This window comes from Meriones unguiculatus, chromosome 14 (assembly GCF_030254825.1).
Source record: "Meriones unguiculatus strain TT.TT164.6M chromosome 14, Bangor_MerUng_6.1, whole genome shotgun sequence".
NCBI classification, from domain to species: domain Eukaryota; kingdom Metazoa; phylum Chordata; class Mammalia; order Rodentia; family Muridae; genus Meriones; species Meriones unguiculatus.
Window position 1 is genome coordinate 1,051,820 of NC_083361.1, and position 25,925 is coordinate 1,077,744.

Consider the following 25,925-nt stretch of genomic DNA (forward strand, 5'->3'; position numbering starts at 1 on the left):
GCTGTGAGATTTTAAGATGCTTCCAAGTTTGTGATAGCCCAAGCAGCTGAACGCTGGAGACGGCTTATTTCCCAGCTCGGCCTGACTCCGAATGTTAGCCACGGGGACAGCAGCAACCTGCTGCCGTCAGAGGCCCGAAAAGCTCTCATGAGCTGGACTTCCTCTCCAGATGTCCTTGGCTTTCCTGTCATCACTGCCACATTGGAAAGCCCAGGCAAAGGGCTGGGGGTGTGTCTCCTAAGAATCTCCCAGTGAGGGGCTGGGGTGTAGCTCAGGGGTGGAGCCCCTGCCTAGAATCCCCCAGTGAGGGCCTGGGGTGTGTCCTTACCTCTTTGCCAAGGACTGCCAGGCCTGGAATGTATCTCCCACAGGGTCCTCCCTGTGTGTGTGGAGGCTTCGCTAGGGTTGAGGGGCATTGCTCTGGTCCCAACAACCAGAGTACCAGTATGGGTTATTCCGCTTACCAGTTGGTGACCTTAGGCTTGCCTCAGTTTCTCCATCTATAAAGGCCCCCTTCCTGTGCAGATCACAGGAGGATTAACTCAGTTGACGTGTGAAGAGGTCTGCAGTGAGCTCAGCCAGAACATATGCTCAGCCCACAGGAGCCAACAGCACCGTCACCAGGTGTTTCGGTCTTTGCCGTGCTCCACCAGCAGAAGCTCTAGCTCCAGCAGAAGCCCCTGCCTAGACTCCCCCAGTGAGGGGCTGGGGTGTGGCTCAGTGGTAGAGCCCCTGCCTAGAGTCCCCCAGTGAGGGGCTGGGATGTAGCTCAGTGGTGGAGCCCCTGCCTAGAATCCCCCAGTGAGGGGCTGGGGTGTGGCTCAGGGGTAGAGCCCCTGCCTAGAGTCCCCCAGTGAGGAGCTGGGGTGTGGCTCAGTGGTGGAGCCCCTGCCTAGAGTCCCCCAGTGAGGGGTTGGGGTGTGGCTCAGTGGAAGAGCCCCTGCCTAGAATGCCCCAGTGAGGGGTTGGGGTGTGGCTCAGTGGAAGAGCCCCTGCCTAGAATGCCCCAGTGAGGGGCTGGGGTGTGCTCAGTGGTAGAGCCCCTGCCTAGAATCCCCCAGTGAGGGGCTGGGGTGTGGCTCAGGGGTAGAGCCCCTGCCTTGACTCCCCCAGTGAGGGGCTGGGGTGTGGCTCAGGAGTGGAGCCCCTGCCTAGACTCCCCCAGTGAGGGGCTGGGGTGTGGCTCAGGGGTAGAGCCCCTGCCTTGACTCCCCCAGTGAGGGGCTGGGGTGTGGCTCAGGAGTGGAGCCCCTGCCTAGCATATTCAAGGCCCTAGGTCTACACAACTGATACAATCTTTTGTTATATAACCTGGTCTGTGATTTAAGCTCATCCTCCTCCTACCTCAGCCTCCCGAGCATTGGGTTTACAGGTGTTCTCTACCAAGCCCCGCTGAAATCTTTAAACTGAGCCAGGTGGTGCCCTCAGAAGGTAGAGGCAGGCGGATCTCTGTCCCAGCCTGGTCTACAGGACAACCAGGGCCACACAGAGAAAGCCTGCCGGGGAAACAACAAAAAGCTCTGTATCACACATCTGAGCTGTGATCTTCAAACCCTGAGCCTAAAGGCTCATCTCCTGAAAACAAGGACGAGAGTGCTGGTTAGTGCCTGCTCTGGGGTTGGCAAGGAGCCAGGAGACTCAACTGCTTCTAAAATTGTCTCCTGGTCAGCCGCGGCCCTGTGACCTGCCCGTGCATGGAGCTGGGAGTGCCAGGTCACTCCTGGGCCACAGCAGGCCGTCATGCAGTCATGCAGATGAGGCGTCCCAGGCAGGCCCTTCCTGCAAAGGGATCAGCTGATGGTTCCTGGAGTGAGCAGAACCCGCCTAGGAGTGTGCTCAACTTGTCCAGCAAAGGAAGGCAGGCTTTGTGGAACTCCCATCGGCTTTGGCCCGTGACTCACCATGTGGAGGTCACCAGGACTAACACTTCTCTCTGAGCCCGGCAGCCCTGGTACAGGAGCTGTCCGCGAAGGAGTCAGCACTAGGGCCAGGCAGCCAGGAGCGCCCAGGCGACCCACCCACCTTGGGAACAGGGAAGCCTGTCTTCAGTCGCACGCGTGTAATTGCAGCACTCCTTACACCGCCGTCTTCCGCTACCGAGCTAGAAAGCCATTGCTGGGGCCCATCATGGCGTTGAAGGCCATAGTGAAGGGTTTCCTGAGACCCAGCGTGGGAGGCCATTCCCTTAAAGGTGGCTCCCGTGCTGTAAGCACTTCCAAAGGAGCAGTTTTCACCACGCCAGGACTCCAAGCTCCTCACACTGCACACATGGCAACACATCAGGCAGGAGGGTGACCAAGGCCTGTGTGCACCAGACCAGAGTTCAGGATTCTCACCCATCCTAGTTGTTTGGCTCAAGGCAAGTGCCAGCCTCAGTCCCCCTCAGTTTCTCCATCTGTACGGTGGAACGATACCAAGTTCCGCTGGGCAGGGCTGTTCACAGCTGTAATCCCAGCATTCCAGAGGGTGAGTCAGAGACGGCCCTGAGTTTGAGGCTGGGCTGAACTAATGATAGCAAAGAGCTGGGACCATATGATGATTATAAAATATAAAATACTTAGCCAGGCGTCCCTTGCCCTATAGCAGGGAACTCTGTCTCCCTTCTTCCCCCCACTACCTCCATCTCCCTCTCTCTGTCTCTCTCTTTCTCTCTGTCCCTGTCTTTCTCTCTTTCTGTGGCTCTCTTTCGTCTCTCTCTTTTACAGGTCTCACTGTGTGGCTCTGGCTGTCCTGGAACTTACTAGGTAGACCAGGCTGGCCTGCTCAAACTCACAGATATCCACCTGCCTCTGCTTCCAAGGTCTGGGTTTAAAAGCATGCGCCCCACACCTGCACCTACCCATAATGTAGCCAAGACGGCTTTGACTGGATCTTCCTGCCTCCACCTCCCCAGACTGGGATGAAGCATGAGCTATTACACCCAGTTCTTGGTGTTTGTTTTGTCTGTTAGCTTTTGAGGCAGGCCCTGGCTGTGCCGCCTCAGCTGCTGCACAGGAAGGGGAGGGGTCAGCCCAGCCCCCGAGCCCTGTGCTGTTTGCTGCCCTCCTTCCCACGAGGCGGCTGGCCACAGGAGGCTTGCTTTGTTCATCTGTTTTAATTTCCAGGACGTGGAGTGTGGGGCTCACTCTCCCCTGCCCAGGGGGTACAGGGCACGGTCACAGTCTGCCCTGCGCAGGAAGTAGAGATAGTAGGCTGAGGGGACCTCAGCTCCTGGCTGCGTGTGGCAGGCGCTGGGCGTGGCGCAGCCCCTCATGGCGAACTTGGTGTTGATGATGCCTGTGAGGACAGCCCCGCTGTGGGTCAGGAAGTGCCGGCCTCTATTTGGAGGCCCCCTCCCTCCAAGCCCACGCACGCTCACCAGCCTGCACGTTGCCAGCGAAATAGATGCAGTGTGTCTCGGGGCCCACGCAGCGGGCCGTCTGGGTGCCCGGGCACGTCTCATGGAAGGGCGCGAGGCAGGAGGGGCAAGTCAGGCCGTTCTCAGTTCGGTTGTTCAGGGGAGCTGGGGATGAAGACCGTGTGAAGCAGTTGGGAGACTGTTCCCCCATATCCGCAGGGCCTGGGAGCAGGGTGGCCTTCCCGGGTACGAAAACGCAGGCCCGAAGCCACCTGGGTGTGCCAGATGTCACGGGACAGGCACGCTGCTGCTGAGCCGTACTTACGGGGTACCGAGCCGCTGTTGCAGCCGTCCGTCTGGCAGCAGTGGGCGTTGGACACCATGTAGTCGCCGGGGGTCATGGTGGTGGACACGAAGCCCGAGTAGCAGTCCTTAAACTTCATGCACGCCTTGAACGTGGTCAGTGACTTCCGGCCCTCTGCAGGCAGGGACAGGAGAGGAGGGCAGGCGTGCGGCCAACAACTCCCTCCTGGCCGTCCCTGCCCTTCCCCCCTCCCCGTCCTTCCTCATCCTCCTCACCCCTCCCCTCTGTCCCACCCTCCCCACCCCACCCCTATCCTCCTCACTCCTATCCTCATCCCTCTCCTCCCTCCCCATCCTCCCCACCCCATCCTCCTCACCCCTCCCCTCTGTCCCCATCCTCCCCACCCCACCCCTATCCTCCTCACTCCTATCCTCATCCCTCTCCTCCCTCCCCATCCTCCTCACCCCTCCCCTCCCCACCTTTCCCCCTTCCTCCCCTCCGTCCCCATCCTCCCCTCCCCTTCCCTCCCCACCCTTCCCCCTCCCTCCCCACTCTCCCCTCCCCCTCCTCATACTTCCCACCCCTCCCTATTCCTCCCCATCTCACCACTCCCTAACAGGGACTATCTCTCTCTCTCTCTCACACACACACACACACACACACACACACACACACACTGGGGCTGGAAAGATGCCTCGTTGCTTTAGAGCACCAGTTGCTCTTCTAGAGGACCAAGTTCGGTTCCCAGCACCCACATCTGGCAACTCACAACCATCTACAATTTCAGGTCCAGGGATCTGTCGCCCTCTTGTGGCCTCCGTAGACACCTGCACTCATATGCATGCACACACATAGACATTCACACATAAATTAGAATAAAATTGTCCAGACAGGGTCTCACTATGTAGCCCTGGCTGTCCTGGGGGTTTGTAGTCCAAACTGGGTTTGTTGGCCTCGAACTCAACAGAGATCCTCCTGCCTCTGCCTCCCCAGTGCTGGGATTGAAGGCGTGTGCTATTACACCCAGCTAAAATGTGTAAAACATTTAAGGTGTGTGTGTGATTCCAGGCCTGGAAACTGCTCAGCATCCATGAGCTCCGGGCACTGGGTCTGCCTATGTGCTCTCTCCTGGTGAAGAGTGAGTGTACCCTGAAGGCTATACCATTGGCAAGGCCAGCAAACTGCAGACACAGGGCTGTGGGGAAAGAAACGAGGCGCAGTGATGCAGCCGAAGAAGCTTCAGGAGTTTCTGGGCTCCTGATGAAGTTAAGGACAGCTCTGAGCAAGAGCTCAGCGCACGAGTGAGTTCTCAGGGCCATGAGGGAGGAGGCAGAGCTCAGGCTGACAGGCCTTGAAGAGAGGAGACAGTCATGTGACAACATTCCTGCACCACCACTCTGCTCTCCATCTCTGCTCTGTTCTCCATCTCTGTCTGCTCTGTTCTCCATCCCTGCTCTGCTCTGCTCTCCATCTCTGCTCTCCACCTCTGCTCTGCTCTCCACCTCTGCTCTGCTCTCCATCTCTGCTCTGCTCTCCATCTCTGCTCTGCTCTCCATCTCTGCTCTGCTCTCCATCTCTGCGATGGCGGCATCTAGCACCAGGGATGGCACATCCCACCAACCAACTTTTGTCTTATTAAAAAATAATCAGGAGGCAGGGGCAGGCGGATCTCTGAGTTCCAGGCCAGCCTGGTCTATAGAGTAAATGTTTTTTAAAAATATTTTTAAAAAAATTTAAAAAATGAGGTGTATGTGCACACGTGCCCCAGCGAGGAAAGAGGCCAGCTCCCAGGAGTCAGTTCTTTTCTGTCACCCAGTGACACTCCCACCCTCTACACCAGGGTCCCTACCTGCTGAGCCACCTCAGGGCCCCACTTCTCGAAGGCCACATGCACAAAACCGCCTGGCGTGCGGTGCTCCCGGGTCGCCCCGGCCTCCACTGCCCACCCAGACGCTGCACAGTCTGCGGAAGCCGCCTGAGGCCACCCTGTGTCCGCTCCCTCTGCCTTTACAAGTCACCCCGCACTGTCTCACTCAAGAAAGCCCATGATGGCCTCTCCCTGCCCTTCCCGGTCACCCTCACCCCGTGCTGGGTGGGTGGCTGGAGTCGCCTTCATTCTCCTTTTGTCTGAACGAGGCCGCCTGGGCTGGAGAGCCGCTCAGTGGCTAACATCCTTCCAGACGAGCAAGGTTCACTCCCCAGCACCCACGTGGAGGCTACCTGTCTGCAACCCAGGTCCTGGGCATCTAATGCCCTTACACCTGTGCACATAGAAGTACGCTATTTGTTTATTTGTTTATTTATTTATTGTCTTTTCTGAGAGAGGGCTTCTCTGTGCAGCCCTGGCTGTCTTGGAATTCACTCTGTAGACCAGGCTGGCCTCAAACTCACAGAGATCCACCTGCCTCTGCCTCCTGAGTGCTGGGATTAAAGGCCTGTGCTACCGTGCCTGGCTAAATCGGTTATTATTTTTAAAGACAGCTTTGAGGACTGTGATTTAACTCAGTAGACAGAGGCACTAACCACCACTCCTCACAGCCTGAGTTAGATCCATGAGGCCCACAGGATGGAAGGAGAGAACCTACTTCATGAGCTGTTCTTTGACCTATACATTTCTGCACACACATACCGCCCACACCAATGCATGCACACACTTTTTAACGTGGAGGCTGGCTTTCATTTCTCATGGCCGTCAGTGACTCCCCCCGCTGGGACTCGCCCTCCAGTAACTGATGGAGTCTCAACAGCCACCCCTGTCCTCTGTCTACTCACCTCTAAGGCCAGGCTCTCACGTTACTCCTGGGCCTCCCATGCACACTCCTCCTCCTTTCTCCCTCCTCTTCCGTGCCTTCTCTGTTTTTCCTTCCCTCTCTTCCTCTGCCTCCCTCTCTCCCCTCCTCCCCACTCTCCCCTCCTTCCCCCTCTTTCCCCTCCCTCTGTCCTCTGCCCCCCCTCCCCTCCTTCTCTTTTGTTAAGTCAGGCAAGCTGGCCTCAACTTCAACATCCTCCCACTGGCCCTACATCCCAACATCTCTTCCTCCAGATTTCTTTGCTCCACCCCCCCCCAGGGATAGTTCCTCCCCTCAGGGGCCTTTTCTGTCATCCCCCAACACCCCAAAACCATGTCCCCTCCTGTCTCTATGGGCTTCCACCCCGTGCTGTCTCCGTGCTGGAGAGACTGTCCCTGTAGAGATGGCGGCTCAGTGGCTAGGGCAGGCACCAGGGAGGACAGCGGCTCAACTCTGAGCCCCAGCGGTACCCTGTAGTCTGCTGGAGGTCGCCCCGTCTGCAGCCTCCACAGCCTGCAAGCACTCGGATACAGACTTACAAATAAACTAAGAGGACACTCTCCCCCTCCTGCTGCTTTCTTGCTTCCTCTCTTCTTTTCCTCACCCAAACCACCGCACACGTGTGCACACACACACACAGCAGCGTGTTACAGGTGCACCACGAGCCTCCTCGGGTTTCCTGCATCGCTGTGACTACCCCGCCCACTGTGACCACCCCCCACGGGGGTCATCCTCGGCCCGGGAGGCGCCCTGCCCCCGCCTGCCCTCCTACTTGAGCTGGCCTCGCCCACGAGCACCACACATGCGTCCTTGTCGGCCTCGCAAGTCTTCATCCTCCCGCTGCACGTGTGCCCGGGGCCCCTGCACACCTCGCAGCTGAGCGGGCACCCTGCGGGGGGAGGAGAAGCGGGCATGGTCAGGCGCGTGGGCCTGGCGCTCCCGGGACGGCCCCAGCGGGGCCAGGGGCCGTTCAGGCTCCACGCTCAAGCGAATCCACCTCAGCGGCTTCCACGCGGGACACGACTCTCCTCGGAGCCACCTCACTCGGTAATTACAGGCTCGGGAGCAGACAGACGCCAGGGTCCTGGACAGCCCAGGGGCAGGGAGGGCTCTGGGGCTCCATGGGCCAAACTTCAGGTCCAGCGGGTTCTGGGCTGCGAGCCGGCCTCCTAGAGGGGCAGCGAGCCGGCCTCCTAGAGGGGCAGCGAGAGTCTCTGTGCCCGACTCTGGGAGACCGCTGCCCTGGTACCCGGGCCATGGGGGGGGGGGGCAGAAACAGAAAGGCCGGGGCAGAAACAGAGAGGCCGGAGCTGTGTGTGAGCGGGGATGGGGACAGAGGCTGGAGCTGTGTGTGAGCAGGGACGAGGGCAGTGATGAGGACAGAGAGGCCGAAGCTGTGTGTGAGCGGGAACGAGGGCGGGGATGAGGACAGAGGGGCGTGTGTGTCTGAGCGGGGATGGGGCGAAGGCGCGGACTGCCCTAACCCAGGGAAAAGCCTCCCTTTCCTTCCGAGCAATTAGTTCCGTTTTTAAAGTTTCTCTGACAGCCAAGCGCTCATCCACTTTCCTAGAATTCAGATGTCTGGTTTTGAGGCTCTTCCGAGGGACAAGCCGTGCCGGGCCCACCAAGCCCTCTGCGGCCCCAGGAGTGAGACCAGGTCCCCTGTCACTCACCGAGACCCAGGAGGGCGCAGAGCGCGAGGGCCAGCAGCAAGGTCCTGTGTCTCCCAGGCAGCCTCATGGTGTGTGAGCCTGCCCGCCAGGTCCCCGGCCCTTATAGGACGCCGGGAAGGGCGGGCCCGGCGCCACCTCCACCCTAGGGTGAGAGGAGCTGAGGTCAGAAGCCGCTCAGCCCCCCACAGCCTCCGTGGAGCCGCCGGAGACTGGACCCAGCCTGACCCGCCCCCGAGGGGCCTTCTGCACCCCCTCCCCGACCCCCGTGTCCACAGAGCCCAGGGGCGGGCTGGCACACAGAACTCCCTGGGTGCAGAGCAACGCTGGAGGCTGCCATTCCCTCGCCCTTTCCCAGGGAGGCTCCCCGCGTGGGTGGGCCCTCACCTGGGAGCGCCCAGCATGTCTGGGCGCGTCCTGCGGGGGCCGGGCGCCCGCCGCCTTCCTTTCCCTTTCGCGTGCCCGCCGCACACTCTCTCCTCTGTGTGAGCTGTGCCCACTGCAGCCCCGCCCAGGCCTGTGCCCCTGGTCTGCATGGGACCGAACAGAGGACAGCCTGTGGACGGCCAGACTCGGAGAGGACGGAGAGAGCGCGCGCGGCCCTGGGGAGCCGAGGCGTTCGTGGAAGCACGCTGGGGAGCTCATGCGCGGCGCGGCACCTGTACGCCAGCGCTCTCCCCCTCTGTTTCGGTGCCAGGCCACGAGCCGAGGAGGTTCCGAGCGCGCTGTCTGTCCGTCCGTCTGTGTGTTGCGGGGTAGGGGGACGGAGCGCGCCCGCCGGCTCGGGAAACACGCGGCGTGCGCAGGGCCTCGCTTCCCGGCGGCCAATCACCGAGGCCGCTCCTGTTGCCAGGCTCCCGGGACGCCGCGTGCTGCGTCTCCGGGGGCGGTGACGTCAGGGGGCGGGGCCGCGGAGAGGCCCGACCGCGCGTGCGCACCCCCGACGTCGCGCCGGGGTTTGAAAGGCCCGGGCCTGGCGCGCGTGCGCACTGCGTGCCGTGCAGGGCGCGCTCCCTCGGCCTCCCCGGGCCCCGAGCTGCTGCAGCCCCTCGTCCTCGTTCCCTGGCCGGTCGGGCGATGCCGGAGATCAGCCTCCGCCACGTCGTGTCCTGCAGCAGCCAGGACTCGGTGAGGCGCGGGCGTGGGGGCGGCGGAGCGCCGTGGGGAGCGAGGGAGAAGGGCCTGCGCCGGCGGGGGCTGCTTTCTCACCGCCGTGCTCCTCGCCGCTCTTGCCCGCAGACCCACTGTGCAGAAAACCTGCTGAAGGCCGACACGTACCGGAAGTGGCGGGCAGCCAGGGCGGGCGAGAAGAGCATCTCCGTGGTCCTCCAGGTGACGCCTCCCCTCCCCTTCCCGCCCACGGGAGCACCAGTGTGTGCGCCCTGCGTGCGCTGATTCCACCCCCGGGCCTCAGTGTCCTCGGCTCGGACAGTTACTGCGGGGAAGGTGGTCAGGAAAAGTGTCTACATAAGTCAGTCCCGTTGTAGGGTGCGAACGGGAAGGGGCTGCTGGCTCAGGCCTGTACTCCCAGCTGCTTGGGAAGTCGAGGTAGGAGGGTCACAAGTTCAAGGCCGGCCTGGACAACTTAGAAGCTGTCTCAAAGTAAAACGCAACTGTCCCGTGAGAAATACCCCAGCTGTAAAGGGCTTGCCTGGAACACGGGACAGCCTTGGTTCCATTCCTAGGACACATAACAGATGAAACAAGTCTTTGGAGGAGAATTGAAGAAGCCAGCTGGCCAGCTTCTGTTTTGTTTGTTTGTGTTTTTGCTTTTGAGACAGGGTCTCTACTGAGTCCTGACTGTCCCGGAACTCTGTAGACCAGGCTAGCTAAGAACTGGGAGAGATCCGCCTGCCTCTGCCTCCCTCCTGAGTGCTGGGGATGAAGTGGGTACCACCTCCACCCGATTTCCTTTGAGTTTCTTAAATTCCTGTGTCCATCAGAGCAATTCCAGGTGGGTGCCATCATGCTGCGTGTCTATCTGTCTGTCTTCATCATCATACAACACACTCACACACAGTGCTGAGATTTGAACTGGGCCTTGAGCAGGCTCGGGAAGAAGCCAACTCACTGAACCATCTCTCCTCTCTGGCTGACATCTTTCTGGCTGCTTTTTTAAAATGTTATGAGCCAGGCAGTGGTGGCCCACGCCTTTAATCCCAGCGCTCCTGAGGCAGAGGCAGGCTGATCTCTGAGTTTGAGGCCAGCCTCAAACTCCTCGGAACCTCCTCGGTTTACAGAGTAAGTTCCACAACAGCCAGGGCTACACAGAGAAACCCTGCCTTAAAAAGCAAAACAAAAGTAAACCGTGACAGGAACTGGAAGTCTGAGGAAGAGGCCAGAGAGGGGCCTCCACGGTGAAAGGCCTCCAGAGGTCCAGTTTGGTCCTCAGCTCCCACGTCTGGGCTCACAGCCCACCAGTCACTGCTGGCCCCGGGGGCCCACACTCTCCTTCCACACACATTAACCACAAAGGCAAGTCTTTAGAAAATGCTGGGAGAAGAGTTACATGCTTGTCGGCACCAACCCGTGGCCGCCGGGCAGTGTCCCTGTGTTTGACCCCAGCTCCGGCCGTGAAGTTGTGTGCCAGCACTCATGCTGCTAAGATTCCGCCCACACTAGAGTGTTGCTGCTGTGCAGCGTTGCCAGTCTGCCCTGTGTTCACACGCTCCGGAGCTCAGCCCCCAGCTGCCGCCTCTGGGGGACTTCTTCCCTCCTCCCCCAGTGCTGGGGTTCCCGTGTGAGGCGCTGTGCGCAGCTCACACGCTGACCTTGCTGCTGGCCACGGCCCCTGGTTGCTGGGCAAGGCTTGCCTGAGGCTGGGACGTGGCCTCTTCCTTGCTCAGTTCCAGGGCACAGAGCCTTTAGAGGATTATAGAGAAGTCTGAAAAACAAACAAGCTTGGATCCGCAGCAGCTTCTGGCCGATTTTAGGTGTTTAAGCATTGTTTTTAAAGTCCCAGGCCAGAGACTGGTAATGAGGACTAGAATTATTCACCATGTGGCCTGCCAGTCAGCAGCACACACACCCCTCGTGGCTTGACTCGCTTGGCCCTCGGAAAGCCCCGTGACCGACAGACTGTCATTATCCCCATTTTACAGATAAGGGCACTGAGGCTCAGAAATTACACAGCTGAGAGCCTGTCCTTAACCGGTGTGAGAACCAGGTTGCTTAGCGTTCGGTTTGGGATCCGGATTCAAGTCCCAGCTCTCCCTGTTACTCACTCTGACCTCAGGCAGATGTTTTCGTTTCTCTAAATGTGCCCATTGAGAGTAAGGACCCGCGGCTGTGGAGCGGGTGACGTAGTGTCTGCAGAAGTGCCCTGTCGGCGTGTAGGAGGTGTGCAGAGGGAGGGTGCGGTCAGGCGGCCCCCACACACAGGGAAATGATGCTCAGTTGTGTAAGCCCCTGGTGGGCCCAGGGAGAGGAGACGGCCCAGAGAGCCCGGCAAAGACAGGGAAGGACTGGATGGCCTTTGCCGGCTCAGGAGGCCAAAGCCAGGGCAGCGAGGGACGTGCATGCGTGTTCTCTGTGCAGGACCCAGGGCCAGGGACAGGGAAACATCCCAGGAAGGCCAGTGGGGAAGGGCGCTGGCGGCCAGGTCAGCCGAGTTCACGGTGGGAGGGCAGTGCTCCCAAGATTGCACCCACGAGTGCGTGCTGTTTGGTGGCTTTGAGACAGGATCTCTGCAGAGCTGTTGATCTCCCAGGACTTGCCATTCAGACCAGGCTGGCCTCGAACTCACGGAGATCCCCCTGCCTCTGTCTCCCAAGTGCTGGGACTAAAGTTGTGAAACGTTCTTTCTTTTTTAAACCACACTTACTTAGTGTGTGTACACACACACACTCACGTGTGCACATCTTTAGAGGTCAGAGGACACCTGTGGCGGTCACTTTCCCTCCATGTTAGGTTTCCCGGCCCCAGTCTTTGCCCGCTGAGCCGTCTCCACAGCCTGGGTCTGGTGGCTGTAGGCAGGGGAGGCTGTGCACCCACAGAAAGCCGGAGCGGGCATCACACTGGCCACCTGACTGGGGAGAGGTGGGTCAGGCAGCCTGGGCGCAGAGGGCTCCGCGCCCTGGGAAAGGGGCTGCGAGTCGGGAGTGGCCTCTGTGCAGAGGAAAGACGGGACGACTCACAAGCAGATAGGTGAGCACTGTGCGTGTCAGGTCCCCTCAGAGACCCCTGGGGAGAGCACTTGCCCTTGGCACTGCCAGTGTCGGGGCGTGAGTTCATCCAGCTCTAGCTTTGGTTCCGTGCACTGGCAGCAAGAGGGAGATTCTGGACGCCAAGACAGTAGACTGTGTGCTGTTTCCTGTTCCCTTCTGTTCTCCAAACACTTACACAACTCCAGCATTGCCACACCGGGTTCAGCCCTGTGCTTGTGTCAGCTCCACACACCTCTTTGTGTCAGCCGCGGCTGCTCCGTGCTCTGGTCACCGCCTCCACGGAGTCCGGCCTTTGCCGTCCCCGCCCGGCCTGGAGGGGAGGCAGGACAGGTCCAGGCGGACGCCGGCCTGGCGGCGTGTCACCTGAGTGTCGCACGGGGCCCTGCGCTGGCCGCGGCCCTGCTCCTCGGCTCTTCCTGCCCCTGCGGCACGCGTGTTGGGATTTCAGTCGTCAGCCACTATACTTGCTGTGATTTTTTTTTCATATTATTTTGTTGTTGTTGTTCTTTCCTTTTAAAGATTTACTTTTTGATCCTAGCACTCAGGGAGGCAGAGGCAGGCGATCTCTGAGCTCAAGGCCAGCCTGGTTTGCAGAGTCCAGGACAGCCAGGGCCACACAGAGAAACCCTGTCTAGAAAAACAAAACAACAAATTATTGATGTATATTGGTGCTTTGTCTGCATGTACGTCTGCACTCCAGAATTTGGTGTTGGATCCCTGGAACTACAGTTACAGACAGTTAAGAGCCGCCGTGTTGGCTGCTGGGAATTGAGTTCGGGTTCTCTGGAAGAGCAGCCAGTGCTCTAACCGTGGAGCCATCCAGCCAGCCCCTGTAGTTTTGTTCTGAGACAGAGTCTTCCGTGTAACTCTGGCTGGCTTCCTCTCCAGAGTGCTGAGGTTGCTGGCGGTGCCGCTGTCCTGATGTCTGTCACCAGTGTTACTGAGACAGGGCCCCGCTGTGGCCTCATAGGCGTGTGCTGTGTACTGGGCCAGCGTTCTCTTCCCTGAGCTGCTGTGGTCAGGTTAAAAGGCCTGATACATGTTCATTATCAGGCTGTTCTCCAAGTCCCCCTCCATCCATGCCGATGGCCGTGTGCTCCTTCGGTCAAGGCTAGGCGGGCCTAGATGGGCAGTTACAGAGGCTCCTGTCTAAGGATGGAGGACAGCGCATGGTAGCGTGGGCGTCCACGGAGGCCTTGGGTCCCGCAGGACCCAGAGTCACAGTGGGCTATGAGCCTCTGCGAGTGAGCCGGGCTCTAACATCTCAGCCATCTCTGCAGCACGGCAGACTATCAGGTGTCAGGAGAGCAGGGCACAGGTGTGTCGCCGTGCTGTCACAGGAGCAGAAAGGTGGCTAGTGAGTTACGGTAGGGTGCTGTGCGGAGCCGAGGGGCAGGTGACCTCCCTTTTAGCCAGAGGTCGGGTCAGCACTGAGCTCACTTCCCTGCCTCACGTTCCAAGCGCTGAACTCAGGCCTTCCTGCGTCCAGGCAGGCGCTCCATCAGCTAGCCATGTCTCTCGGGGCTGTGGCTCTCCATCCTGGGACCCCACAGAAGAGCCCGGATGGCCAGCTGGACACCTGCCATCACCTGCCCTGCGTGTCCCACACCCACGCCTGTCTGTGTCTGCAGCCCCTGGGCTAGAGCTGCAGGTTTGAGGAGCCCTCACAAGCAGCCCTTTCTTTCAACAAATAAGAAGCCTGTATCAGCGCCTGCTCCTGGAGAATAGAGGAGTGACGAGCCTGGGGCGTTTCTCGGCTAGCAACTGACAAAACAACTCCAGACAAAGGGAACTGGACAGCAGAGTGGCTACGCACGCACGCACGCACGCACGCACGCACGAGCATGTGCCAAAAGAGAATTAAATATAAGCATGTGAAATGGAGTTGGAGCGTGGTAGCTCAGGCCTGTAATCAGCTTTTGCATTGTGTGTGGCCTGGACTGCTGTGGCCGTGTCTCAGAAAATGAAAATGGGGCCAGAGAGTTGGCGCAGCAGTGAAAGCACCCGCTGCTCTTCAGGAGGAGCGGGAGTGGTTCCCGGCACCCCACGGCTGCTCACAACCGTCTGATTCGGGTCCAGAGGTTCTCCACCTCTCCTGGCCTCTGCAGGGCCAGGAAAGCGATGGAACACAGGCGTCCATCCAGGCAGGATGCCCCGACACAGCGAGACAAATAAATCTGAGGAAGAAAGAGAAAGCAAAGCTGCAGTCTGCGTTCACGGCTGCCTGGGAGAGATGGCTGCAGCCTGGACCGCCCTTTCTGTGACTCAGGGTCCTGAAATCCTTAGCTGAAGCAGCAGTGTCCTTGAAAGTTCTTTATTACCTTTTCAGAAGATTTCTTTTTATTTACTGCATGTGTGTGTGCCCGTGTGCCACGCGTATGCCTGTGCCCACGGAGGCCAGAAGTGTGGGTTATGGGTCCCTCAGCCGCTGTGGGTGCTGGGAGCTGGACGCCGCTCCTCTGGAGAAGCGGGTGTGCACGTAGCGTCCAGGCCTCGTGTCTCTGGATCCCATCGTGGCCTGTGTTACATGTTTTCTGTATTTCTGTGTGCTGTAACAGGGATTGCTGAGGAGATGCTATGGCGAGAGCGGGTTTTGTAGCTTCAGAGGCTGCTCGCTTTATCTTGGGCTTTATCTTCTGGGACAGCCGTTCCTTGCTCCACTCTAGCTGAACCAATGCCCGGTGAGAATAAGTGAAAGCCCCTTAGAAGCTCCCGCCATCTGAGAGCTAAGAGTGTCGTCAGAGAGCATCCTGGGACTGTAAAACGGCTCCCTATCCCGTGCCCGCCTCTTGGCACCCAGAAGTCTTTTTAGCTGTGCTAAACTTAGTGAAACTGCTTCCGCTTTGGGCGTGAGTGGGCTCACGCTCACTCAGCGCAGCCCCAGAGTAAACTAGCTCGTATTTCCTCTAAGGTGAGCGCTGTGGCCTGCTGTGACTGTGTGTGCTCAGGACTCAGTCCCCTCCCCCCAGGCGGGCGGGCTTGACAGCAGGTGCTTTAGGCATCGGGTCTTCGGGCAGGACCAGGACAAGGAAGCCAAGACATCACCCTGCCCAGCTAGAACGCAGCGTTTCTGGATCTGGGCAGTAAGTGAGCCCAGGTTCCTGCCGGGAAAGCTGCCGGGAAAGCTGGGTGGGCATGGCGGCCGGCCGAGGCAGAGGGGATCCGGGGACAGCTACGCCAGGCTGTGTCTGTGAGTGCTGGGTCAGTGGAGGGCCGAGGGGAAGACGTCAGCCTGACACCAGCCTCCGCCTGCAGGAGCACGCAAGCGTGAACACAGGCCGCACACCCGCACACATCACTTCCCTTTTGTTTAGGCTGTCCCGTACGGCCCCCACCTTCCCTCTCTCTCTCTCTCTCTCTCTCTCTCTCTCTCTCGGGACACGGTCTCACGTGACCCTGAGTGGCCCTAAATGTGCTGTGAGCTGAGGATGACCTTGAACTTGTGCCCCTGCCCTCACTCCCATGTGCCAGTGTGCGCCACCCAGGCCCGGCTTTGGCCCCATGTCTCTTTTGGTGAGAGTCACCGGCATGAAAACAATGGCTGACTGACGGCTGCCAAGTGCCGACTGTGTGGCCTAGCCTCCAGTCACCGTGGTTCTGGGGGTGATGCTTGATTTGCCCTGTTATATAGAAGAGGGAGCGGAGGCTCGGGGAGGGTGGCCGGCGAGGGCGTACAGCACGCCCAGAGCCCCTGGCATGCGTCAGTTTGTTCGGGCACGCCTAGCGTCAGGCGTCCTTTGTGGGACAACTTGGACCTGGCTACGCCTTTGGCTAGTTCGGTGCCACCATGGAGAGCTCCATGGCAGGCCGGCGCCATCAGTGTGAGTGTGTGCAGGTGTGTGCTGGTGAAGTGGGTGTGCGGTGTCCTGGGCTGCCTAGTGTGAAGCCACTCTGCTCTGTCCTGACATGGCGGCATTGGGGGAGGAGGGCTCTCTGCCCGCCCCCACACTCACGCGCTCTCTCTGCCCGCAGCTGGAGAAGGAGGAGCAGATACACAGCGTGCACCTGGGGAACGATGGCTCGGCCTTCGTGGAGGTGCTGGTGGGCAGCTCGGCCTGGGGCGCCGCCGCCGGAGAGCAGGACTATGAGGTAAGCCAGGCTGTCGGCACCAGCCCTGTCACACATGAGTGCATCGGGCCACCCAGGCCCCACCACCTCCTGTCACACCGGAATGCGGAGCCACCCAGGCCACCACCATCCTGCTCACACGCGAGGCTGCCTTCTTCCAGGGCAGAGCAGGCCCCGGGTGCTGTCCTGGGCACGGGGAGCCGTGCCGCTGGGACCGTGGTTGGACAGGGAGCGAGAGGCCCTCGCTGGCTGTGAACTGTGGTTGCACTTGGTCGCCGTCTCTCACAGGAGCCAGTTCCACGTGTCACGGCACCCGTGGCCTGTCTGCCAGAGACAGACGGGCTCTGTTTGGTTCTTTAGTTTTACGTGCTGAGATGGCTCTCCTGCCCAGGCTGGCATTCCCTCCCAGGCTCAGGCAGCCTCCTGCCTCAGCCTCCTGGAAGTGGGCACTGCAGCTTTGCCCCACTGAGCCTTGTGCCCCGAGGACCTCACTGTCCTGAGTGCCAGCCCACAGGCTAACTGGCGAAGTGATGTGGGTGAAAATTGAGCTCACCATCATGGGCTTGAATAGTCTAAGCCAGTTTCTACAAGCTGTTTCCTCCTCTCGGTGAAGACCTCAGTGTGTGCGGTGGGCTATCGGAGCCTTCAGGCTTCCGTGGGACCAGCGTTGGTCTGTGCAGCAGAGAGGCAGGTGTGCCTGCTGAAGATGATGAGGGTTTAAGCCAGGCGTGGTGGCGCATGCCTTTAGTCTTGGGTACTCAGGGGTCAGAGACAGGAGGATCTCTGTGAGTTCAAGGCCAGCCTGGTCTACAAATTGAGAGGCTGTGGTGTGGCTCAGTGGTAGAGCCCCTACCTAGAGTCTCCCAGTGAGGGGCTGGGGTGTGGCTTGGTGGCAGAGCCCCTGCCTAGAATCCCCCGATGAGGGGCTGGGGTGTGGCTCAGTGGTAGAGCCCCTGCCTAGGATTCCCCAGTGAGGGGCTGGGGTGTGGCTCAGTGGTAGAGCCCCTGCCTAGGATTCCCCAGTGAGGGGCTGGGGTGTGGCTCAGTGGTGGAGCCCCTGCCTAGAGTTTCCCAGTGAGGGGCTGGGTGTGGCTCAGTGGTGGAGCCCCTGCCTAGACTCCCCCAGTGAGGGGCTGGGATGTGGCTCAGTGGTAGAGCCCCTGCCTAGAGTCCCCCAGTGAGGGGCTGGGGTGTGGCTTGGTGGCAGAGCCCCTGCCTAGGATCCCCCAGTGAGGGGCTGGGGTGTGGCTCAGTGGTAGAGCCCCTGCCTAGGATCCCCCAGTGAGGGGCTGGGGTGTGGCTTGGTGGCAGAGCAGCTCTAGCCTTGTCTAGGTGTGTGTGAAGGTCCAGTCTTCATCTGTAGTATAAGAAATTGTGTATAAAAGAGAGAGCTTTATCGAGTTAGAGGTTGTAGAGTTAGAGGTTGTAGAGTTGTACAGAGTTGGAGGTAACCCAGAGGAGAGAGCAAAGGTGAACTTGAAAGGCAGTGTGGCAACTGGAGTGGTGTTCTCTTTACGGTAAATAAGACAAGGCAGTGGGGGCCCTGCCACTTAGTGTTGCTCGAACCCCCAAGCTGTCGGCTGCATTTCCCTGCACGCACGCGCACACGCGCTCTCCCCGTGAGGATCTGGCTTGTAGCCAGCAGAACTGAGTGACTCCTGTTCTGTGAGCCTTTGTTGTTTTTCACAGCCAGGACTGCGACCCAGAGGCGTGTTGTTGTCTTCTGCTTTTTTCCTCTGTGAAAAGCTTTCGTTTCCGTTTTCTGCGTTTTACAGTGTGTTAGTTATAAAAGAGATGCAGGAAATAAACACATGCGAACTTTGCTTACGGCCTCAGGAAGCGAACGTTTCCTCTGCTCAGGAGGAGAGGCCGGCCTCGGCAGAGCCGGCGCTGGCTTGACAGTTTGGGTGTTGGAGGCGCCTGAGTGACACGGGTCGGCTAGTGGTCAGAAATGGTTGGTGTGGCTCTGCTGCCATCAGGAGCTTCTGAAGCAGCAGGAAACACAAGCCTGGGAAGTGGCTCGATTCAGATCCCCGACCCTGCATCCTCTGACCATGATTGTCCAGGCTTGTCCCCAGCTTACCGTGTGGTGTACTAAGCCTGGCCTTAGGACCCTCCTGACATGCAGGGCTTACGCCTGGCTCCCAGCGCACCTTCACGATCCTCCTGCCTCCACCTCCTGAGCACTGGGATCACGAGTGTCTGGCACAGTGTCCAGCTTTTGTGCAAGGGACGGAACAACGGAGCTACATCCTCTCCCCAGCTCTCTCTTTTGGAGCGCAGCTCTCTATATAGCTCAGGCTGTTCCTGAACTTGTGATCTCGCCTCCTGAACACTAGACCTACAAGCCCACACCCCCACCATGCCCACCTGGCTCTCACCCCTAAGAAGGAAGGAGAAGCCTTTCCTAGCATGCCCGCCCAGCAGCCCTTGTGTTCTACCTGACTGGCCAGGGTTACATGTGGTCCAGCTGGCGAAGGGGCAAGGCTCGCTTGGGGCAGTCGTGAGTTACTGCCTCGCCTGGGCACGGAGCTCTCGTTGGTCAGTTCTGATGGCCAGTAGTCCCTTCATCTGCCGTCAGTGTCTCCGCTCACTGTCCTGAATTCTTCAGCACAAACGGGTGCGCGTTTGACGGTTTGACTGTGTGCGACCTTCCCCAGTCAGAGTGCACTCTGTGGGTTCTGGGCCCCTGTCCTGGCAGCTGTGTCCTCACAGGTGTGTGCTTACCGTTTCTTTCCTCCCCGTGTTACTGCTGCTGGGGCGGGTCTGTGCAGCCAGTGCTGAGATTGCAGCTGTGACCCTCCACCCCTGCTTGGAAGTGTGTAAGTCAGGGCTTCGCCGGGGGCCCAGCTGCCCAGGGCCCTCGTGCTGGGACACAGGCTGGCAGCCGCGTGCTGCAGGGCCGTGTAGAAGAGCTGCTCCAGGGGGCGCTGCCTGGTCTCACGTTCATGGAGACACCAGAAAGAGTGGCTTTGGGTTTTAGACAACTAGTGAATCCCCTTTATAAATGACATTTACTTGTTTGTTATTGGTGATGTGTGTGGAGGTCAGAGAACAACTCTCGGGGTTCCCAGGGAGGGGCCTCAGGCTCCTGTGTCTGCTGCCCTCCTCCTGTGACATCCTGTGGTGTGCGGTCTCCTGGGGGACACACTCCCCTGACTTCCCTCTGCTGCCCCCCGGTTTCTGCCAGGTGCCAAGGGTATTGGGTCTTTCTTAGGGGAGCCATGCCTCCTGCTTTCTCCCAGTGCCACCCCAAGGGGCTTCAGAAGTCAAGTCCTGGGCCACCCTCTGTGGCGGCCCTGCATGACCTACCAGAGACCGTGCCCAGTGTTGTGGGGACACAATTGCATGTAAGAGTGGACGGTGGGGTCTGATGAATGGAAGGCGGGTCAGCTGTCCCCGCCGGGGTGAGGAGTGGACACACCTGCCACGGTGTGGAGAGGTCACTGCGGGCGAGCGGGTGAGGCCAGCTCGTTCTGCTGCTGCTGTCCCAGGAGGGGGTCAGTGTGGGGAGCCGCACCCTGGGCTCATCCGCTGCAGAGCAGCTGGCGCTGTGCCCAGGATCTGCAGGTGGACAAGACCAGCCCTCTGGCGCCCTCTGCTGGCAGATGTGCGCCAGGCCACCGCCGCCCTTCCAGGGCATGGGCAGGGCAGCACGGCCTCACAGCTGACTGCGCGGCTCCGTTCCGGGTTTGGTTGTTGGCATCCTGGAATTCTCCGGCTTGGAGCTGCCCCAGCCGCACCTTTCCAGAGGGCGTTTGAATATTGTGCCTCTGGCTGCGGCTCCTGCTGGGACAGTTCCTTAGACCACGCAGACATTTGTCTGGACTTACGGACCTGTGGTCCACTCCTGGGAGGTGTGTCTGGTGGGTAGCCCCACATCATGGACACAGACCTGCTAGACTCGGCAGGCATAGCAAAGACACGGAACCAGGAGAATTTGTTGGGGAGAAAAAGGGGTCCAGAGGGAATGGGAGAGGGTCAAGGAAGATGGGGGTGAGTATGATCAAAGTATATCACATACATGTAAGAATTGTTCAAGAACAAAGTAGGCGTGAGGGACATTGCGCTGTTACAGGTCAGGGGGACGTGGAGAGCAGTGGAGGAGGTCCGGCTGGCCTTCCCCGCTGGCCTCCCTCCCCTGCTGGCTCCGCTGGCACACGGCCCCACACCCACCACAAATAACCAAGGGCAGGACTGCTGACCTCTCCCCGAGCCTTGGAGGGTCATCTAGCCCTGGCCTTCTACCTAGGTCCTTCTGGTCACCTCCTCGTTCATGTCCCCCTCCGAGAGCCGAAGTGGCTCCAACCCCAACCGTGTTCGTATTTTTGGCCCTGACAAGTTAGTCCGCGCAGCGGCGGAGAAGCGCTGGGACCGTGTTAAAATTGTGTGCAGCCAGCCGTACAGCAAGGTACGTCACATGGAAGCCGAGACGTCGGGACCAGGGGGCCACTGAGCCAGGGGCTGGGCGGGGCGCCACCCTGGGGCAAGATCCTCCTGTGCCAGGTGGGTAGCCTGGTCTGTGGGTCTGGGGGGCAGCTGGGTAAACAGGCTCCTCCACAACAGAGGAGCAAAGGCGCGGTGGGTGCCCGCCCCTGCCGATTGCCATCTACAGTGGGACAGGGATGACATGCAGGGTGCAGACCGAGCCCGGCCTAGAGCCACAGTTTTGGCTCAGTCATCCGCACAACACCAGCCTCGGCTGAGCCAGAAAGGGATCCCTGAGTGAAGGTGCATGGACCCAGTTCCGCCCGCCTCTGTGTTTCAGGACTCGCCCTACGGCCTGAGTTTTGTGAGGTTTCATAGCCCTCCAGACAAAGATGAGGTGGAGGCCCCATCCCAGGTGAGCCACCCCTGCCATCCCCAGCCTTCTCCCTGCCCCTTCCCCCCACCTGCCAGCACCCTTCTCACAGCACTGACCTCTGCAACCTCAGAAGGGGACAGTGACCAAGCTCGGCCAGTTCCGTGTGAAGGACGAGGACGACAGCGCCACCTCCCTGAAGCCGGGCGCGCTCTTCTTCAATCGTTCCAACAAGCTGTCTCCAGGTGGGCACGGGAGTCCCAGTGCTAGGGCTGGGGCCGCAGAGCGCGTGCTTAGGGTGGGGCCCAGCCCGCCCGACATCTCAGCTCGGGAGCCTGAGGCCGGGGGACCGGACATCAGCTGTGTCACCTGGCTGGTCTCAACAAAAGCCAGCCTGAGTGCTGAGGGCTGTGGCTAGGACGCTTGGTCTGGGAAAGAGGCTGTTGGGAAGGAGGAGGAGACTGTGGGGGAGGAGGAGCAGGCTGTCGGGGAGGAGGAGGCCTAGACTGCTCAGTCGGGAGGACGGTCTGGACCCCCCTGGGTCATTAGACCTCCCCCAGGTCACTTGTGTGGGGACATGGTAGCCGCAGGCAGGAGCTGAGGTGCCTGTGGCCTGCCCCCTCATCCGCAGCCTCCGCGAGCGACCCTGCCGGCCCCAGCTATGCAGCAGCCACGCTGCAGGCCTCTAGTGCGGCCTCAGCCTCTGCAGCCTCCAGGGGTGTGGGCAGCGCTCCCCAGGTGAGCAAACCCTCAGACACGGGGGTGGGGGAGCCAGGAGAGCCTCGGCTGACTCTCCCCTCAGCCCCAGGAGTCACCCAAACGGAAGAGGAGTCTGGAAGACAGGCCGTCTCCCGGCAAAGCCTCGGCAGGGCCGCCCGCCGCCAGGAAGCCCAAGTGTAAGCCGCTGCCCTCCTTGATTTGGGGGCCGCTCTGCCGCCGGGGAGGGCGTGCAGGGCCTCTCCCGTGGGGCCACAGCTAAGCTTCTGTCCTTGGCTTTGCAGTGATGGCCCCTGCCTCCACCCCAGCACAGAAGGCCGTCCCAGGGAAGCCTCGTGGAGGCTCGGAGCCCAAGGCAGCTCGGGGCCCCCAGGAGCTGGGCAAGGTCCTGCAGGGCGTGGTGCTGGTGCTGAGCGGCTTCCAGAACCCCTTCCGCTCCGAGCTCCGCGACAAGGCCCTGGAGATGGGGGCCAAGTACCGACCGGACTGGAGCCCGGACAGCACACACCTCATGTAGGCCACCCGCCTGGCCCTGTGCCTCTGCCTCCCCCAGCTTCGCACCCCCGTGCCGTCTCTCCCTCACCCTGCCCCGAGTGCCCGTCAGACCACGTCTGACACCCGTTTTGCGTCCCCCAGCTGTGCCTTTGCCAACACCCCCAAGTACAGCCAGGTGCTGGGTCTCGGAGGCCGTATCGTGCGGAAAGAGTGGGTGCTGGACTGCCACCGCCTGCGCCGCCGCCTGCCCTGCCGGAGGTGAGGCCTCACGCCTGCCTGGCACACGCACGCCAGCCTCTCGGCCCGGAGCAGCCAGGGCCGGGGCCGTGAGGCACGCTCGGGTGGTCTCAAACCAGCATCAGCTGGGGCAGAGGTGGTGATTCCTACCGCAGTGCACCTCCACAGAGGTCTCACTTCGTGCCTGAGGCCCGACTCCTCCCTAGGTACCTCATGGCAGGACCTGGGTCCAGCAGTGAGGACGAGGGGGACGCTCACAGTGACAGCGCTGAAGAAGGAGCTCCTACACTTCCCAGAAAGGTCTGACGCCCCTGTCTGGCCAGGAGAGTGCTGGGAGTTAAGCAGGGTCATTCGCTTCTGCTCCCCCCACCCCCTGCATGGCCAGAGCCTCCCTCCACCCTCGCCTCACTAGGTCTCCTTCTTTAGCGACCTCAGGCCAAAGCCAAGACCCAGGCAGCAGGACCAAGCTCACCTCAGAGGCCATGCACCCCAGAAGAGACCAAAGCACCCTCACCAGGACCCCAGGACAGCAGTGACACTGAGGGAGAACAGTCAGGTTAGTCTGTGAGTGGGAGGTCTGGGCCCCTGGGTCTGAGAGAGGAGGCTGTCCTGGACCCCTGATCTGAGGGAGGAGGCTGGGCCTGGACCCCTGGTCTGAAGGAGGAGGCTGGGCCTGGACCCCTGGGTCAGGACTTGAGTCAGGACTTCTGGGTCTGAGGGGAAGGCTGTGTCCAGATAAATGGAGTGGAGGAGGCACTGTGTGTCCAGGAAACTGGACAGAGAGGGCAACTGAGGTTGAGTTCACAGGCCCCGGCTGCATCTGGGGGCCATTCTGGGAGGGGGTTACCAGACTTCCCAGGAAACAGGCCAGTTGACTGAGCTGCTTCTGGCAGAAGGACAGGACGCCGGGGCGGACGACTCGGGGGACACCGAGGATGAGCTGAGGAGGTAGGCTTGGAGAGTGGGTGCGGCCTGGCCTTGGTGGGTGTGGCTTGCTCGCCTCACAACTCGGGACTGGACTGCACAGGGTGGCCAAGCAGAGGGAGCAGCGGCCGCCTCCAGCGCCAGACCAGAATGGCGAGGACCCATACGCAGGCTCCACTGATGAGAACACAGACAGCGAGGCAGACCTGCCAATCCCAGAACTCCCAGGTTAGGGCCTTCTGCCGAGCTGTGGCCTGGGGCTGTGGCCTGCCCCACCTGCTGCCTGGGGCTCATGCCCCTAGAGCCTGCTGGGCCTGTTCCCCCTGCTGCCTGGCATGTCCCCCAAAGCTCTGCTGGCCTGCCCCACCTGCTCCTGCCGTGCCCCCAGAGCCCTGCTGGTCTCCTTCCCTCTGTGGCCTCCCTCCTCGCCCCTGCTCACAGCTGCCTGCTCTCCACTCCCCTTCCGGCCAGTGTGCCCCCTCCCCCCACGCCCCACACTCAGCTCTGTTGACGCCTGCTGCCCCTGGACTCCTGAGTGCGGCATGCTGTTCAGCACTCGCCCCCGCAGTGTAAAGCCAGCTGTGTGCAGCCCTCCACGGCTAGCTTCTTTAGGGTGTCTTTTGAGGCAGGGTCTCGGAGTTCAAGACTCCTCGCACTTGCGGCCCTCCTGCCTCAGCCTCCCAAGCTTTCAGAGTCCATGCGAGCCTCCACGCCTGCTCGGAGCCTGTGCAGGCGGTGCCCCTCCTGGGAGTAGGAGAGCTAGTGTGGAGGCTCCCGCCTGCTGTCCCAGCTCTCGGGGCTGAGGCACCGTCCCAGCTTCAAGGCCCCTGGACTAACCCCTTTCAGACAGAGAAAGGAGGGCTGGAGAGGGGTGGGGGTGAGCAGGCTGAGACCGGGGGGCCATGGTCACAGGAAGAGCCATTCCTGGGGCTACGGGCAGCGGTGGGAGAGTGAGGGCGGCAGAAGAAGAGTGAGGCACCGCGAAGATGGAAAGGAGCCATCTGGTGAGGTTTCTGGGCCTGCCAGCCGCGGCGTGGACAGGCGCTCCCTCCCTGCCCAGGGGGTGCCCTAGAGCCTCCTCACGGGCTGCCCTCTGCGAGCCTCCACCTCCCTGTCCTCACGGCCTTGCCCATCCCGCAGACTTCTTCCAGGGCAAACATTTCTTCCTGTACGGTGACTTTCCTGGGGACGAGAGGAGGCAGCTCATCCGATACGTGACAGCGTTCAACGGGTCAGTGGTGGGTGGCTGGCGGGAGGGCGCGGGCCCCAGAGGCCTGGCAGCCTGGTGGGAGGGCACAGGCTGCAGAGGCCAGCGGAGCCCTGTCCGACCTTGTGGTCCTGGAGGCTGCCTTTCCCCGCCCTCTGAAGCAATGCAGTGTCAGGCTGCGTGGAGGAGCAGCCTCGGGGCAGAGATCGGCCAGGCAGACACAGAAGAGAGGGAGGGAGGACTGTCTGGAGAGGACAGCACACATGGAGAGCTGCTGCTCTGGAGATGCTTTGCGGGGTCTGAGCAGGAGCTGAGGGACGGCAGGGCCGGAGCGGAGGCCGGGCACGGGGAGGCCGGGCACGGGGAGGGCGGGCACGCTCACACTGCTCTGCCCTCAGCGAGCTGGAGGACTACATGAGCGATCGGGTCCAGTTTGTCATCACGGCGCAGGAGTGGGACCCCAGGTTTGAGGAGGTGAGTGTGGGGGGTGGCGGTGGGCCCCAGCCAGCCTGCCCCGGCGCCCGCTGACGTCCTCCCCGTGCAACCCAGGCGCTCGTGAGCAACCCCTCGCTGGCCTTCGTGCGCCCCCGCTGGATCTACAGCTGCACGGAGAAGCAGAAGCTGCTGCCGCACCAGCTCTATGGGGTGGTGCCCCGGGCCTGAGGGCACAGCCAGGAGTCTAATAAAGGAGGTCTGGACGCAGTCTTCTCTCAGGAGACCCCCATTGTGCCGCGACTGCCGGCCTCTGAGCCGCCCGTGTCCACCCAGGGAACTGCTCAGTGCTGTCCCCACCATGATCCAAGCCGTCTTGGCAGATGGGTGAGGGCTGGGGGCGTGGGTGTCCACCGCCGTGCCAGCCTCCCAGTCCTTCCTGGCATCACCATGGCTTCCCCAGCACCGTTGACACATAACTGGGGAGGCAGGGCGGGCAGGAGGAAGGCTGTTCAACAGTTGCCCAAACCCTGGCGCCAGGAAGGAGCCGCACTGCCAGGGGTGGAAGTGGAGGGGCGGGCCGGCCAGGAGCACAGTGACCCGGTGGCCGGAGGCCGCTCACAGGGAGGGCTCAGGGCGGCCGGCTGGAAAGTGAGCACGGCCCACGGAGCAGACTCAGGAGGCCATGAACTGTACTGGATGAGGACCCTGGTGCTCCGAGGCGGAGGCCTGGGATCACCTCGAGGGAGGGAGGCCGACTTTAGATCCTCAGTGCTGG

At 60.9% G+C, this 25,925-nt stretch overlaps 2 protein-coding genes across 4 annotated transcripts; one reads left to right on the plus strand and one right to left on the minus strand.

Annotated features, from left to right (window-relative positions):
* Positions 1 to 3,079: 3,079 nt before the first annotated feature.
* Pinlyp (phospholipase A2 inhibitor and LY6/PLAUR domain containing) lies at positions 3,080 to 8,625 on the minus strand. The gene is made up of 6 exons (XM_021626577.2): positions 8,488 to 8,625; positions 8,104 to 8,245; positions 7,203 to 7,319; positions 3,663 to 3,815; positions 3,359 to 3,502; positions 3,080 to 3,276 (listed from the first exon to the last, which is right to left on the minus strand). Exons 2-6 carry the CDS (start codon positions 8,168 to 8,170, stop codon positions 3,122 to 3,124), a joined length of 636 nt encoding a protein of 211 aa, XP_021482252.1. The 5' UTR covers positions 8,171 to 8,245; positions 8,488 to 8,625; the 3' UTR covers positions 3,080 to 3,121.
* A 431-nt stretch (positions 8,626 to 9,056) lies between these two features.
* On the plus strand, positions 9,057 to 25,417 carry Xrcc1 (X-ray repair cross complementing 1). 3 transcript variants are annotated; one of them, XM_021626584.2, is made up of 17 exons: positions 9,057 to 9,228; positions 9,340 to 9,432; positions 16,239 to 16,355; positions 20,587 to 20,745; positions 21,103 to 21,177; positions 21,269 to 21,380; positions 21,767 to 21,873; positions 21,938 to 22,031; positions 22,137 to 22,365; positions 22,489 to 22,605; positions 22,791 to 22,884; positions 23,011 to 23,140; positions 23,481 to 23,532; positions 23,612 to 23,736; positions 24,649 to 24,739; positions 25,114 to 25,189; positions 25,265 to 25,417. In XM_021626584.2, exons 1-17 carry the CDS (start codon positions 9,178 to 9,180, stop codon positions 25,376 to 25,378), a joined length of 1,836 nt encoding a protein of 611 aa, XP_021482259.1. In that variant the 5' UTR covers positions 9,057 to 9,177; the 3' UTR covers positions 25,379 to 25,417. The 3 variants fall into 3 exon arrangements, with proteins under 3 accessions (XP_021482259.1, XP_021482258.1, XP_060222359.1); XM_021626583.2 differs by having other exon boundaries at positions 9,058 to 9,228; positions 23,478 to 23,532; XM_060366376.1 differs by lacking the exons at positions 9,057 to 9,228; positions 9,340 to 9,432 and adding an exon at positions 10,034 to 10,054 and having other exon boundaries at positions 23,478 to 23,532.
* The last annotated feature ends 508 nt before the right edge of the window (positions 25,418 to 25,925 follow it).